We start from the raw sequence: 13,955 nt of genomic DNA, 5'->3' as shown, positions 1-13,955 counted from the left end.
CCTCATCTCCGAGATAGTTTTGTTTTCCTTTCATTATTTGATGCGTCTGCTCACCTCACACTCTCCCTGTTTTCGTCCTTTTCTGTTTTAGTTTTACATTTCTGATTCAGGGTGGTTTTTCCTATCCTCAAATGTTTGAATATCTTTATGTTTTTAGGGTGTGGATTCCAGTTTTCTTTTGACTCGTGCTGGTTTTTGGGAGGAACTCTTCACGGTATTGAGTGTTTTTAAAAGCTTGCCAGTCTGACGGCGGCGGCCTCTCTGGTTGGTTTGGCCCAAGTGCAGGCGCCACGGCCGCTGTCACCTGGCTGGTTTTAGTGAGGACGCGCAGGGCGAATGAATCCCACGATATTTCCTTTTTACTCGTGGGAACCTGCACTTCCTCTCTCTCTCTCTCTCTCTCTCAATCTCTCGTTAGCTTCACCACTCAGTTGCCAAAGGTGCTTCTGCTTTCCTTTTTCCCGTTTCCTTCCCCGGAAGCGAGAGCGTTGCCGACGCCTCTGTAAATGGTGTCCGTCGCCTCTGCCACGTGTGTGGGCCCTGAGCCCCTTCCCTGACCCAGGCTCTCTCCTCAGGCACTTTGTCGGTTTTTTGTGTTCGTACTGGACTTTCTCACCCCTTTGCCGGTGCCCGCCTGTGTCCTGCACCCCTGCTTTGGGCCCCCGCTCACCAGGGTCACGTCGCAGGTACGGGTGTGAGCCCGGAGCTCCTGCTGGCTTCTCTCTGTCTCTCACCCTTTCTTCCGTGGTTCACGTTCTCTGGCCTCGCATATGCCTGCAGTCTTGTGCAGGATGCGTAGTTTTGTTAGGGGAGCCATCGGGAAGTCGTGACTCGTAGCCGGCCTTGTCTTCCGCCACCTGGAAGTCAAGGACTTACCCCGAGAGTCTTCTCAGCGGGTTAAGGGGGCTTGGAGTTCAACATTTTCCAGTTTAATCTCCAATGTCCACTTAACCTTTACGGCATGTTAGAGGTCAGTAAAACTAGCCCTCTAACCTCATGGTATAAGGTTTCCATATTGAATAAATCCACTGAGTTAAAGAAAAAGTCAAAATAGAAAGTACAAACAGGTAGTTGCGCAGACGACAGAAACGTGGTACAGACCACGGTGATGGTTTGCTAGAGGCCAGGAGGCCGAGGGAGCCGCGGTGGGAGGGCCGGTCCGCCGAGCGGGCGGGAGCTGGGCCGGCAGCAGGGCCAGGGGCCAAGGCCGGGCTTCACCGCCGTGCACAAGGGTCCTCTGGCTCGTCAGCTGAAAGCAGGGTGACCCTTCAGAGTGCTCAGTGTTGGGATTTTGAGAGTGAGTGTTTCCTTGAGCGTTAGAGAACTGCTTTAGCAGTTTACCTTCTTCGGTTCCTGGCGAGGCAGAAACCAAATGCTAACTTTCCCAAAGGTTATCAGTTACAGAGCACGTGGGCAGCTTGAAAATAAGTGCAATTAATTTGCTCCTCAGTGTCAGCAAGACAAAGCATCATTCACACGTGGGTTATTCATCTTGTATTAAGAAAGCATGTAACTCAAAACTAGGCAAAATGTGTGGAAGTGCGAAACAAGTTTCTGGCACAAAATTGATGGGTTTTGTATATTTTCAATATCAATAAACCAGTCGCAGTTGTTTAAAAGAGTCTTGACCAAAATTGTTGAAAATGGCCTCTCTCAATCTCTCAAGCTACATAAGCAGCAAACAGTGCTGGAAGTAATGAGGTTAAATGTAACTGATGGGCCGTGTTCCAGAAAGACGGCGTCTGAAGTCACCTCCCCGACGCCCTGTGAACTTGCCCGAGTCCGTAGGGGTCTGTGTTTGCAGCTGTTCTCAGAGAGCCAATGCAGTTAGTGTCGTGTGCTCCAGGAGGCGCTCTGAGGTGACATTTCGTGTGTTTCAGAAGCGGTTGTGCAGGAGATTGGAAGCGGCCGGGCCGGCGCTGGGCTGCCCCCCGGTGACGGTGAGCACCCCCATGTCCTGGAGCGGCGAGGGGCCACCAGACGGCGGCCAGTGGCGGCCACGCGCGGGGGTAGGTTCCCGTTCCCACCAAACCAGCTGTGACCCGTTTAAGTATTTTAATAAAAAGTGTAAATAATCACTGTTCTGATACATCTGCGGCTGTGATCTGTTACATAGACGCCTCAGAACGGTGGAAGGAGCCCGGCCCAGCCCTGCCCGAGGTGTGCTGCGGGAGACTCTGTAAGTGCGTTCACCTTCTCGCCGTGACATAAAAGACAGACTTGTTCTTACATATTAGATCCATAAAACAAAGTTCATAAAAGCAGCAATTACATCGCTAAGGAATGAGGGATGTAAATAAAAAGGTGCAGATTGATTTAAGCTTTTCTTGGCGTTTTGCTGGGGTGCAAACTGATTTGTTTCCAGCTTCAGCTTGGAAACAGAAATGAAAATACGCTTCAAATTTTTTCTAACACAGGGTTCAGGGAAGGGAACAGGCCGCTGGATACGTTTAATAGAGACCATTTGAGGATGTCTTTGAGAAAAGCCCTGACCTTGTTTAATTATCCGAATAGGAATAGACAGTGTTTTCTCTTTTCCCTGCTTTAGCTCTGTCTCGTGTTCCCATAAACTTGAGAGAAACCGCAGATTTCAGAGGGAGGAATGCAGTATTCACACCAGTGAATCAAAGTGAAGGAGGCCTAACGTGCCAGGCTCCCCGCCTGCCGTGCTGGGCGGGATGTCGTCAGCTGCCCACTACCATGATACCTTTCTTATTGATTTTGGACTGACTCTAAGAACAAGTTAATGTGTCTTTGATAACCTCTGTAATTCTTGGGTTTTTTTAATTTAATTTTTAAATTATTTTTTTAATGTTTTTTTTTTTTTTAAATTTCTGAGAGAGAGAGACAGCGTGAGCAGGGGAGGGTCAGAGAGAGAGGGAGACACAGAATCCGAAACAGACTCCAGGCTCTGAGCTGTCAGCACAGAGCCCGACGCGGGGCCTGAACCCACAAACCACGAGATCATGATCTGAGCTGAAGTTGGACGCTTAACCGACTGAGCCACCCAGGTGCCCCTAAATTTTAAATTTAGAATCTTAATATCACAATAAAATAGAATTGCATTTAATTGATGCATAGAAATCGGAGAGAGAGAGAGAGAATGTGTGTGTGTGTGTCTGTGTCTGTGTCTGTGTGTTTATTTCTTAGATTTCGCCCTACAGATTTTTAGAGAAACGTGTTGCTCTGTTTCTGATAAGCAAAAGATTGAGTTGGTAAGTTATAAGATTTTTGGTGGATTTAATGGTTTTGTGTTTGGTGAGGACCTAACTGCTGGTCATCGCCCGTGTGAACCTCTGCTCACCTGAAATCACTGGAGAAATAGAAACCGAGCTTAGTGTTTGACGTGCCCTGTGAAGGTGTGCTTTATGACTTGTTTTTTTTTTTTTAATGTTTATTTATTTTCGAGAGGGAGAGACAGAGTGCGAGCAGGGGAGGGTCAGAGAGAGAGGGAGGCACAGAATCCAAAGCAGCTCCAGGCTCTGAGCTGTCAGTACAGAGCCCGACATGGGGCTCGAACCCACGAACTGGAAGATCGTGACCTGACCCAGAGTCAGACGATCAACCGACTGAGCCCCCAGGCGCCCCGCTGTTCGACTTTCTGTGGTCTTCTGGTCAGAATTCCCGCAGGCTGTGCCGTGTCCGTGGTGTGGTCCCTGAGCACGGGCGGCGCAGACCCAGCAGCTGGAGCTTACTGTGCTCTATAGGTGGGTTCCTGAACCAGCCACGGCCGGCCTGGGATACAGATCCGTCGTGTTTGCCTGGAGAAACACGGCCCCGTTGTGAGTAAGTTGTGTTAATGCTGCGGACTAACCGGGACCCTCCTTGTCCTCACCCCATTTCCATGGAGTGTATCTTTGGAAGCCCTCCCCCCCCCACCCCGGCATCCATTGGGCGAATACTTGGAACGTACTCGGGATCCTTCTCTGAGAGGTGGTGCTCTGCTTGATGGCTTAAAGAAAAAAAAAATTGGCTCAAGCAGCCGATTGGATCATTTTAACTAATATTCTGTTTGAACAACAGTATCTGTTTGATTAGGATTTTTCCTTCCTTTGTAACTCCCCAAGCTTGCCTCTGTTGTTTCATAGGAAATGAATCCGTGAGCAGAGAACCTATATTGATATGTAAATACATCATTTTTTCGTTAGTGCTCGATATTCTTTTCATCTAAATTTCAGAAACCGACTTTAAAAATTCAGTTTCCCTTTATCTGTAGTTATTCTCAATAAAATTTTACCCAGGCCTGGGTGATTTAATATTTACACCCACTGTTTCTAAAAGTCTTATGTAAATAAAGATTGAAATGTGAATTTGAAAAGTCACACCTCTTGATATTTGAACAGACTATAGCTGCGTATATCTTCTTTTTCTAATAATGTGGCTAGTTTCTCTCCTAAGCTTTTAAAATAATAAGACACTATTTTTGTACCCTGGAACACCAAAGGGTTCAGTGTTGAATAAAAAGCAAATAGTATTTTTAGAAACGCGAGACCCCAGGGAGCTGGGCTTACCAGGAAATCACCGACGGGCAGCAATTCCAAATTTCAGAAGACTTCATTAGACACACGGCTCTGTTCACAGACGTGCGCCCGGGCACACGCGTGTGCCCCGCCTGCACCGCTGTTCCCACAGTGGACCCGGGGTGGTGACCTTGGATCAGAGAGAAGCAGGGGTGCACCGGGGAGTCTGCGGGGCCCCAACAGGAAACTGGCGTGTGAGTCACCCCTTCTTTGCTGCTACCCCCGCCCCCGCCCCGTAACCTCCTTTGCGCCTGGTTTTCTGCCGTGGCTCTGACTCGCGGGGCCTCCCCTGATCGGCCGGCCCTGCCCCGAGTCCTCACGCGGCTGTCGTAGCTCCGTGCCGAGTTCCTGCTGTCCTTCTCCTGAGCTCCCCATTTTGAGCACAAATCATTTCTCACGAATGCAGGGACTTGGCCTCTCGGGTGTGCGGGGACTTTTCTGTTGACTTTCTCCGCCTTGTCGGCCGGGGCGGGCGGGCGCTCCTCCCCGTGGGTCTGTTCCGGCCGCCCCTGCAGCCATCGCCGTTTGGGCCTTGCCGTGAGGCCCCTGCGGGCGTGCACGCTGTTCCCTAGAGGCACCTCCTCTTCGCCCTGCTTCGTCCTGCCCAGGTGACCAACGGCTGCAGTGAGAGCCGCCCCTGTCCTTGTGGGACCGGGCCTTCCGCCCTCCCCCAGGCCCCGTCCGGTGCCCGCGGCCGCCATCGCCGACGACCTCCTCCGTGGGCGGTTGCACGGCCTGGCCACGGCGCTTCCTGGCTCCCATCAGCTCAGCCCGCTGGGCACAGGGTCCACGGTGGCCGAGTGGGACGTGGAAAGCGCACTGTCCTTTGCAAATTCTAACCTGTTCAACGAAACCTAACGGGGCCGCAAAAGGTCTGTAAAGCGATCAAATGAAGGTACGTGGGGTGGGGGTGGGGGCGTCATCAGGCAAAAAACGGAAGGGAGAACAGATTTCCCTTGCAGTTGAGGTGGAGGTGCTGTGTCCCGGCCCGTTTTCCGAGTGGCGTCTGGTCTCTGTCACCCTAGCGCCCCGGCTCACCAGCAGGACACTTCAGGGTTCACTGGGTGTGCGTGGCGCTCAGCCGCCTGATTGTTCTCAGCTCGGCTCCCCACCTCTGCTCTGCTCCGTGTCGTGGAGCCTGCGTTTCCAGACTCCTCGGCTTCTGGTTTCTGACCCTGGACATGAGTGTGGGAGAGGGTGGGGTACAAGCCAGGGCACCTCTGTCCCCCCACCCCCAAGGCAGCCTCTCAGCCCCTCGCTCTGGGATGCCAGCTCCCAGGGCGGGCACGGGCTCCTGGGCTCCGTGCTTGTGCCGCTGCTCCCGGGCCCCTCGCCTGGGCCGCTGGGCTGCTGCGTGGGGGGGCGGGGGGTTGCTTGCCTTGCCCTCCCCGCGGGGCTTTTCCGCTCTTCTGTGGGCGGTCGAAGCCACATTAAATTCCCAGTGTGAAATACCTGCGTTCGTTTCTGAACTGGCCCCACCCGGGCTAACTGCCTAAGGAGCAGACCAGCCCTCTTGGAGGAACAAACGATTGCAGTTTTAAAAGTGGGCCTCTGGGTCTTTGCTGCCCACCCCCAGGTTCAGGGCGTGCTTCATCGAGCGCGGGTAGAGTCTGCCCCCGCTCCGGCTCACCGGGGCCACGGGATGAGCCCGGGCATTAAACTGAAAGAGTCGGGCCTGTTAGTGGTGGCGTTTGTTCTGTTCTCTGGGGTGAGCTGGGTTTTAACACTCAAACTGGTAGCAAATTGCCACATAGAAGCCGATGTGCAAAACGGGATGTTTTGGTTTTATGGATCCCCCCGCACAAGTTGATTTCAGGTAACAGCCCTGTTGGTTAGTGCTGAGAGCAGGTACTGGGGACGTAGACCTAATAAGCCTCTGCTACGCTGACACGGTGACTGATCGTGTGACAGTGGGGGGGGGCAGGCGGGGCGGGGCAGAAATAGAGCGCAGCGCCGGGGGCGTGTGGTCCAGCCTGTGGTCTGTGGTCTGGCTTCCGGCAGGAGCCGCCCAGTGTGATTATTCTGATTCTGAATGGATATGCTTGTTTTCTTTGTACTTTTTATCTCCAAAGGGGCGACCTTTAGAATATTTGTTTTATTTTATTTACCTGTCTGCCCTATTGGTGAGTGCCTCGTCCATCCGTAACATCTCTAAATAGTGCGCGGAAACAGGAATGGGCCCAGGGCCTGGGGTGCAGAGGGCCCCCCTTCTCCTGGGCCTGTGTTGCGGCAGGAGGATGGCTGTGGCCACGCTTGGCGGTCCAGGCACCCAGCCGGTGACGAGGCCGAGATGAAAATGTAACGTTCTGACACCGAGGAAGGAGGATCGACGAGCAGCCGTTTGCTCTTTGTGTCCCGTCTCAGCACCAGCCAGCTCTGGTCAGTCCTGTATTCTTATATCCCGAGAGGAGAAAACACAATCAGGTGGGTTCAAAGGAAATTTCATGGATTATTCTGAGAGAATCAAATCACGCGTGTGCATTTCCCCAGGTTTGCCAAGGATGCGAGAGCGTTTCGAACCTTGTGCATTCACAGGGAAGGAGAACGGGGTCTGCCGGCGTTGGTGGGCAGGTGGGCTCCAGGGGTCACCGTGGCCCGCCCCTCCGCCCGCTGCTCGTGGCTGGTCCGTGTGTGTTCACAGCCGTGTGCCAGCTTCACCCCCCCTCCCCGCACACACACATGGGCGCAGCGACCAACTCGAGGCCAGCAGTGAGCGAGCGAGCGAGCGAGGGAGGGCGGTGACCCTGTGGACACCACTCCCAGACGCCAGGAGAGTGTCAGGGCTCAGGCCTGGCGCTGAATTATTCAGACTGGAGGAACATGCCGCCGAGAGGAGAGTTTGGCCAAACTCAGCCAAGTGCAAATCCCAGAACAGACGAGTTTGGATAGACTTCTTACCAAATCTTCAGATTTAGCTTCTGACAGTAAATGTTTTCTCTAGCAAAATTGTTTTGTTTTTTAAACTATGTTATTGAGATCATTTCTAGGCTCTGAAGGAGCACGGAGCCTTTATCTAGGAAAACCAAACAAACACTTCTTTCATATAAATAAAATAAGTTAAACTGTGAAGAGATGGTGAAATGGATTAAAAGCACTGTAAGGAAAATGTAATTTAGACTTGCTAGGAGCATGTTAGACTGCGCTAATGCAAACGTATCCACTTTCTGCTACAGATAAAAGCATAAATGCACAGTTAATGTGTAATAAGTGAAGAGAGAGATAAAACACACGCAGAGCAGTAGGTACAGATGGTGGCGGCGGTTACCAAGTCCCCACCTTTGTTGGGTTTGGTCCTGGGGGGCCTGGGGGCGGGGATTCTCGTGTCCAGAGGCAGATAGATGTGACTTTGGCCAGTGGAGGTGTGGGAGCTAGAACCTGGACCCCTGCCTAAAGTTCTGAGCCTGGAAGATCTGCCTATACCTTTAAGGGGATTAGAAATTAAAATACCAGGCCATACACGGGTGAGTGGCCCCAGGCGGGTTCTCTCCCAGAGGTACAAGAACCAGAAGCAGAGCATGAGCATAAAAAGATACACACTCTTGAGGTCCATTAAGGCCCTGGGTAGCGGCAAATGCAGAATCCCCCGGCGGGCACACGGATCGGAGAGAAGACCGTCTGCACTGAGGATGTCCCATCAGAACAACACGAGCGACATACATGGATCGACTACTGGGGGCGGGGCTTGGGGACACATCAGGAGTTATAGCAGGAGATACATGCCTCCAAGACTCTGAGATCTAAAAGAACCTGAAGTTCACTGTAACGGTAATTGTTTTAAATTTAAAAATTATTAAAGAAGAAATAGAGCAATAATGAAAGGAGAGTACCGTGTGAAAAAAGAATTGGAAGGTTAAAAAAACCCCCAACCTTCGAAAGTGAATGATATGGTCACTGAAGTTAGACGTAGTTAAAGAGAGAATTCGCGAACTAGGTCTATCTGGGGAAGTCATCCAAGGCACGGCACGAGATTATAGAGAGACGGAAAGTATACAAGTGGGAGTCAGAGTCTGAGGAAAGATAGGAAGCCCTGTCAGGAGATCTAGAAGGAAGGAGTTTAGAGAAGGAGGAAAAAATAATGAAAAGACCCAACTTGAAAAGATCCATGGCTTTTGGAAAGATAGTAGCTGAGAATTTTCCAGAATTGAAGGAGAGACATGTCTTGGAGCAAAAGAACAAGGTGGCGAGGATCACCTGTCACACGTCAGGACCCGTTACAGAGTGGGGAGGGCTCGGGCAGTGCTGGCCCAGTGATGGAGAAGTAGACCAGTGAGATAAAGTGCAGAGCTTTGAACTTGCATCCCTGGCAGCCGAATACAGTGTGGAGATGGTGTGGCAGGGCAGGGGGTGACGAGACGTGGCCATCCGTATGAGGGTCAGCAGGAGCAGAGGGAGGCGGGGGGAGGTTAAAGACCCTAAGTGTCCAGACAGATTATAAACTCCAACAACTCACGGGGAGAGGATTGGAATGTTTGGCTATGTACATAAGATGCGTCGCACGCCAAAACCCCTCCTCAGTGTTGAAGAAGATCCCATAACACGGGGAAGACATTGTGACATACGAGACAGAGAGTCGCAGGTAAATGGACAAAGTGTATGAATTGGCAGTTGAGAGAAGAGGAAACCCAGTTAGCCAGTAAATGTAAACAGATGTTAAGGAATTAAGAGTATCAAATTAAAGCATCAAATTAGCAAATAACGACAACAACAAACCTCAGAAGTGTGGAGAAGGGTATGGGACGTCCTCTTCGGCAAGTCCATCTCCCCTGACTTCCTGACTTCAGTCCTGCCTGCTTACCCTTTCCCCCGGTTTAAAAGGGATGTTTTCTCGAACTTGATCCCTGTAGAGATCATCAGTAGGAGACTGATTATGAACAGCGTTCCGAGTCACTCATTAGACGCTGACAGTGGAAGTGAAGGCAAGGGTGTGGGGTGAAAGGCTGTGCCCACCTCGTTGGAGGCCGTGCCCTTCAGCACAGTGACTGGAAGGGCAGATTCCTGCTGCGGGTGGCGGCGGGCATTCCCCGTGACCTGGGAGAGTCATTCCTGGGGGGACACCCTAACGGGTGCCCAAAGAAAGTGCACGAAATAGCTGCAGTAGCGTCATTTGCCTGGCAAACAGCCAGCAACAATGCCGCTGTCCAGGGGGACAGCAGGTAAATGAGCTTGGGTATGTTCATTCGCCAAAGTATCACAGTAAAAATGGCTGAGCTTAAGGAAACTACAGAAGGATGTGTGTAGAATGATGCCATCTAGATACAATCTTAAACTTGTAAAACATTGATATTAACGGAAAGAAGACATTCCTGAGAATGAGAAACTTTAAGTTCAGGATGACGAGTTCATTTCTCTTTCGGGACTGAGGGCTCAGGATGTGCAGGGTGTGCAAGTTGTATCTGTCATGCCCTGTCTCCCAGGTCATGTGGTGCTTCGTGAGGGCGTGGTCTGTTTGTGTCGGCATCTTTCTTGTCTTCCTGAAATCATGGTGGGTGGGTCTTGAACATGACCTGTCTGCACACCCGTCGTGGAAAACAGGACAGCAAGGACAGAAAGCTCTGTGGGCTGCTCAGGAGACGGGGAGGGGTCATGCTGTGGCCACAGACCTCTCGTTGGTGAAAACAGACACCAGGAGACCCCGGAATAGTGTCTCTGACACGCTCAGGGGACGCGCTGTGTGAACATGTGGGCCGGCTGCACGGAGCCCGAGGCCAACAGCGCAGCGGGATCACGGGAAATGCAGCTACTGAAACTGACCCAGAGGAGACAACACAAACAGACTGGTAACAGTGAAACAAATTGGGAAAGTTACCAGAAAGCTACCATCGCAGATGGCTTCATAGATTAAAAAAAAATCCTACATGAAGGGGCACATGCATGAGTTAACATTAGAAAAACTACTACATTGATCAAAGGAGAAAAACCAGTGATCATCTAAACAAATGCAGACTCCAGATCCCACTGGTGATAAAAACTCAGTAGACCGGAACTACAAGTGTTTACCCTGGGAAGGGTCAGGGTTTGTCACGCTTGGTGGAAGCATTTCCGCTGATGGAGAGGGAAACACAAGTTTGCCTGCTGCCCCCACTTCTGCTTCGTGTGCCCGCTCGCTCGCTCCCGACTACCCAGGGAGGCGTAATGCTTTCCTCTTTGACACCGTGAGAGGAGAAAAAAGACGTGATGGGGTAACGATTGGAAAGGAAAAGATACATTGTTATTTCCAGATAATACAGTTACCTGCACAGATGATCCAAGAGAAGCTACAGCGAAAGTGCTAGAACAAGTGTTCATGACACTTGTTGGGTAGAAGATGAACATTCAGACGTAGGGTGGATGGATGGATAAAGAATCTGTAGACACACACCGTGGAATGTTATGTAGCCATAAAAAGGCATGAACTGCCGTTTGCAAGGAGGAGCCTTGGGTGTTCTGCTGAGTGAGGTCAATCAGAGGGGGACTAGTTAATACTGAACGGTCCCACTTACATATCAGATCTTTTATTTAAAAACAGGGGCGCCTGGGTGGCTCAGTCAGTTAAGCGTCGACTTCGGCTCAGGTCATGATCTCATGGTTTGTGGGTTCGAGCCCCGCGTCGGGCTCTGTGCTGGCAGCTCAGAGCCTGGAGCCTGCTTCCGATTCTGTGTCTCCCTCTCTCTCTGACCCTCCCCAGCTCACACTGTCTCTCAGAATTAAATTAAAAAAGTTAAAAAAAAAATGCGGCTCCTAGATACTGAGAGCAGGTTGGTGGATGCCCAAGGTAGTGAGGTGGAGAAGTGGACGAAAGGGATCAAAAGGTAAAATGAAAATAAAAGTTTTCAAAGACCACAGCAGGTCTTTGAAGTCTTTAAAGTCCTCAGACCCCTCACAGGGCAGCCTGCTTGAGACCTCCGCGTTCCCTCCAGGGGCCAGATGCCCTCTCGCTAGACCCCATATCTGTGAGTTTGAGATGGAATAACTTTAGGTAAAAGAACCACCTGAGAGCTGGAGTTTGGAGAGCCTGTCCTTTGAGCCTGCTGCTGAAGTCCAGGAAAGCTGTGTGTATAGTTTGTGTTTTAGTTTTAAACTCAAGGCTTTCCCTAGAACGTACCTTCCTCTATATTCCCTACTTTTAAAACTACCCATTTATCTTGAGCTGAACAGCATTCGTCTGTGATTCCCCTCAGCCTTGTGCACCGGGGAGGGGCTCCTCTGGAGATGAGGCCCAAGGTGGTGGGTACGCTTGGTGGGAGCTTGGGTGGAGGGAGACAGAGAGAAATTCTTAGCGGAAACAATTAGGAAACAAATCACACTCCTGTTACTTCTTCAGGATGTGAGAAGCAGTGAGCCCTTGGATGACTAGAACAGAACAAGAACTTCTTAAAGAGTAAAATATGTTACACCCCAAGGAGGTGGTGATGACGTGCATTAAAAGGCAAGTTAGCACTTTAAGAAACGTGGCTTAGGCTTCCTAACGTCTGGATTTGAGTTACCATCCAATATCCTTTAAATTCAACCTGAAGGGCGCTCAGTATCCTTCAGTATGTCTGATAGGGTAGGTCTACCAGCGACAGATTTTCTGTTTATCTGGGGATGTTTTCATAGCCCCGTCATTTCCGGAGGATAGTTTGGTTGCATATAGAATTCTTGATTGATGGTCTTTCAGCACTTTGAATACACACCGTATGTGACTGTAACAGCCAGCTGTTAGCCTTCTGAGGGCCCCTCTCCCTCTGCCTCTGCCTTCAGGGCGATTTGTGCTTTGACAGTTATCCTGCCGTGTCCAGGTCCGGGCATCTTGGGGTCTGAGGCCCTTTAAATCCCAGCATCAGAACGAACAAAAGCTCTCTTCCAAAAACCTCTCTCTCTCGGTGGAAATACGTTGGGTTGTATTTTATCAAAAGTGGTGTATTCCCCGTGTCTCCTAAGATCACTTTTCAGTCCTGATGAGGCCCCAAGGCGTGGTCAGTCAGCGCGGGACTCCCAGCTGGAGCACGGCCCCTTCCTCCCACCTGGGTCACGTGCAGACAGCGCGCAGACCTCCCGCCAGCCGCTGGGCGTGTGGAGGGCGACGACCGGGACCTTGCCTCTAGATCGGCGTTGGGACGGGCCCCCCTTTGGGTGTCCCTGTGGCTCTGTGCTCCAAGAGGGACATTGACCAAGTGGAAGGAGCTGGGGAGAGGGAATGGAGTGAGGCAGGAGCTCTGAGCGTTGGCAGAAGGCTTACAGGAGCAGTTTCTGTGTTTAGGATCTGGACTTGGCCTTCATATTGACGTGGCCCCGTCTGCCTCGTTGTCCCGAGTCTTGTCCATTCTGCCTCCAACACGTCTTCAGATAACCCCATCCGACGGGGAGGGTGGGGCTGGGGGCTGGACGGAGACCTCTCAGTGACAAGCTTCTTTAAAAAAAAAATAGGGTATTTGAGCCCCACGGTGGTAGTGCTATTGGCAGCACTGATGAAGATGATGATGATGATGATGATGATGATGATGATGAAGAAGAATTAAAAAGCATGATCCAGGCCCCTCCCCCCGGCCCGTCCCACTGTCCCTCCCTCGAGAGAGGCCCCATCTTCCCTGGAGCCTCGGCTCCTGGCCCATCCACTGCACTCCCTCCCCGACAGCAGCTCGGAGTGAGCTTCCCAGGCTCTGCGCGAGCCCATCTCTGCCACTCCCCATGCCTGGGGCGGTGCCTCCTCTCCGGGCTCCTTCTGCTGAGGGGCTCAGGACAAGAGCTTCCTGGCGGAGAAGTTGGGGACACGCTCTGTCCTTTCCCCACCTTTTGGGGAGTTGATGGGTAGTAGGTGATTAAAGAGCCCACGGACCACAGTAAAGACTCTTCACAAAGGGGTGTCTGTATACGTGAGTTTTGGAGGCTGTTTTGGGAAACAGAGGCCTGTGGAATAAATTCAGCACCTATACTTACCAGCACCTATACCTTTCACAGGCTGGGCACAGCCTGGCATTCCAGACAGATGCCCTGTCCCTGTCTGTGTGTGCTGTGAACCCTGGCTTCAGTCATCACAGACAGCTTCCCTGGTTCTGGAACATTATATTTTTTTTTTAATTTTTAATATTTAGTTTTGAGGGGGGGGAGGGAGGGCAAGTGGGGGAGGGGCAGAGAGAGAGGGAGGCACAGAATCCCAAATAGGCTCCAGGCTCTGAACTGTCAGCAGAGAGCCTGATGCAGGGCTGGAACTCGGGGACCACGAGATCATGACCTGAGCCCAAGTTGGATGCTTCACCGACTGTGTCACCCGGGTGCCCCTGGTTCTGGAACGTTCTGACCTGCCGTTCTTACTGCCAGGGAGCCCTCTCACCTTGTAAGAGTGTATTCTGCCTTCTTAATCCACTCAAAATACCTGTCCTGTGCAAAGCCTGCCCTGACCGCTCCTCAGGCAGAATCTGATATCTCCAGAGCATCTTTCTCCAGTCTGCCAGAACGATCCATCCTTGAAACATGTTC

At 51.4% G+C, this 13,955-nt stretch overlaps 1 protein-coding gene across 3 annotated transcripts in view; it reads left to right on the top strand.

The window, feature by feature from the left end:
- Window positions 1-13,955, top strand: part of LOC144230670 (uncharacterized) — a 41,991-nt gene that overhangs the window by 26,320 nt on the left and 1,716 nt on the right. For 2 of the 3 annotated variants that reach the window (XR_013334834.1, XR_013334835.1), the window contains exons 2-3: window positions 1,881-2,009; window positions 2,117-2,179. Coding sequence is in view for 1 of the 3 variants with exons in the window: in XM_077762987.1 (XP_077619113.1) it covers window positions 1,881-2,009; window positions 2,117-2,179; window positions 3,708-3,786; window positions 4,582-4,714; window positions 5,129-5,359 (635 nt within the window). In the remaining 2 variants the exon portion in view is untranslated. Of the gene's footprint in view, window positions 1-1,880; window positions 2,010-2,116; window positions 2,180-3,707; window positions 3,787-4,581; window positions 4,715-5,128; window positions 6,396-13,955 lie in introns of those variants that run through there. The other variant, XM_077762987.1, reaches the window with a different exon arrangement.

This window comes from Crocuta crocuta, unplaced genomic scaffold, assembly GCF_008692635.1.
Source record: "Crocuta crocuta isolate KB4526 unplaced genomic scaffold, BGI_CrCroc_1.0 scaffold466, whole genome shotgun sequence".
NCBI classification, from domain to species: domain Eukaryota; kingdom Metazoa; phylum Chordata; class Mammalia; order Carnivora; family Hyaenidae; genus Crocuta; species Crocuta crocuta.
The sequence above is the reverse complement of the archived record's forward strand: the minus strand, read 5'-3'. Positions and strand labels throughout refer to the sequence as shown.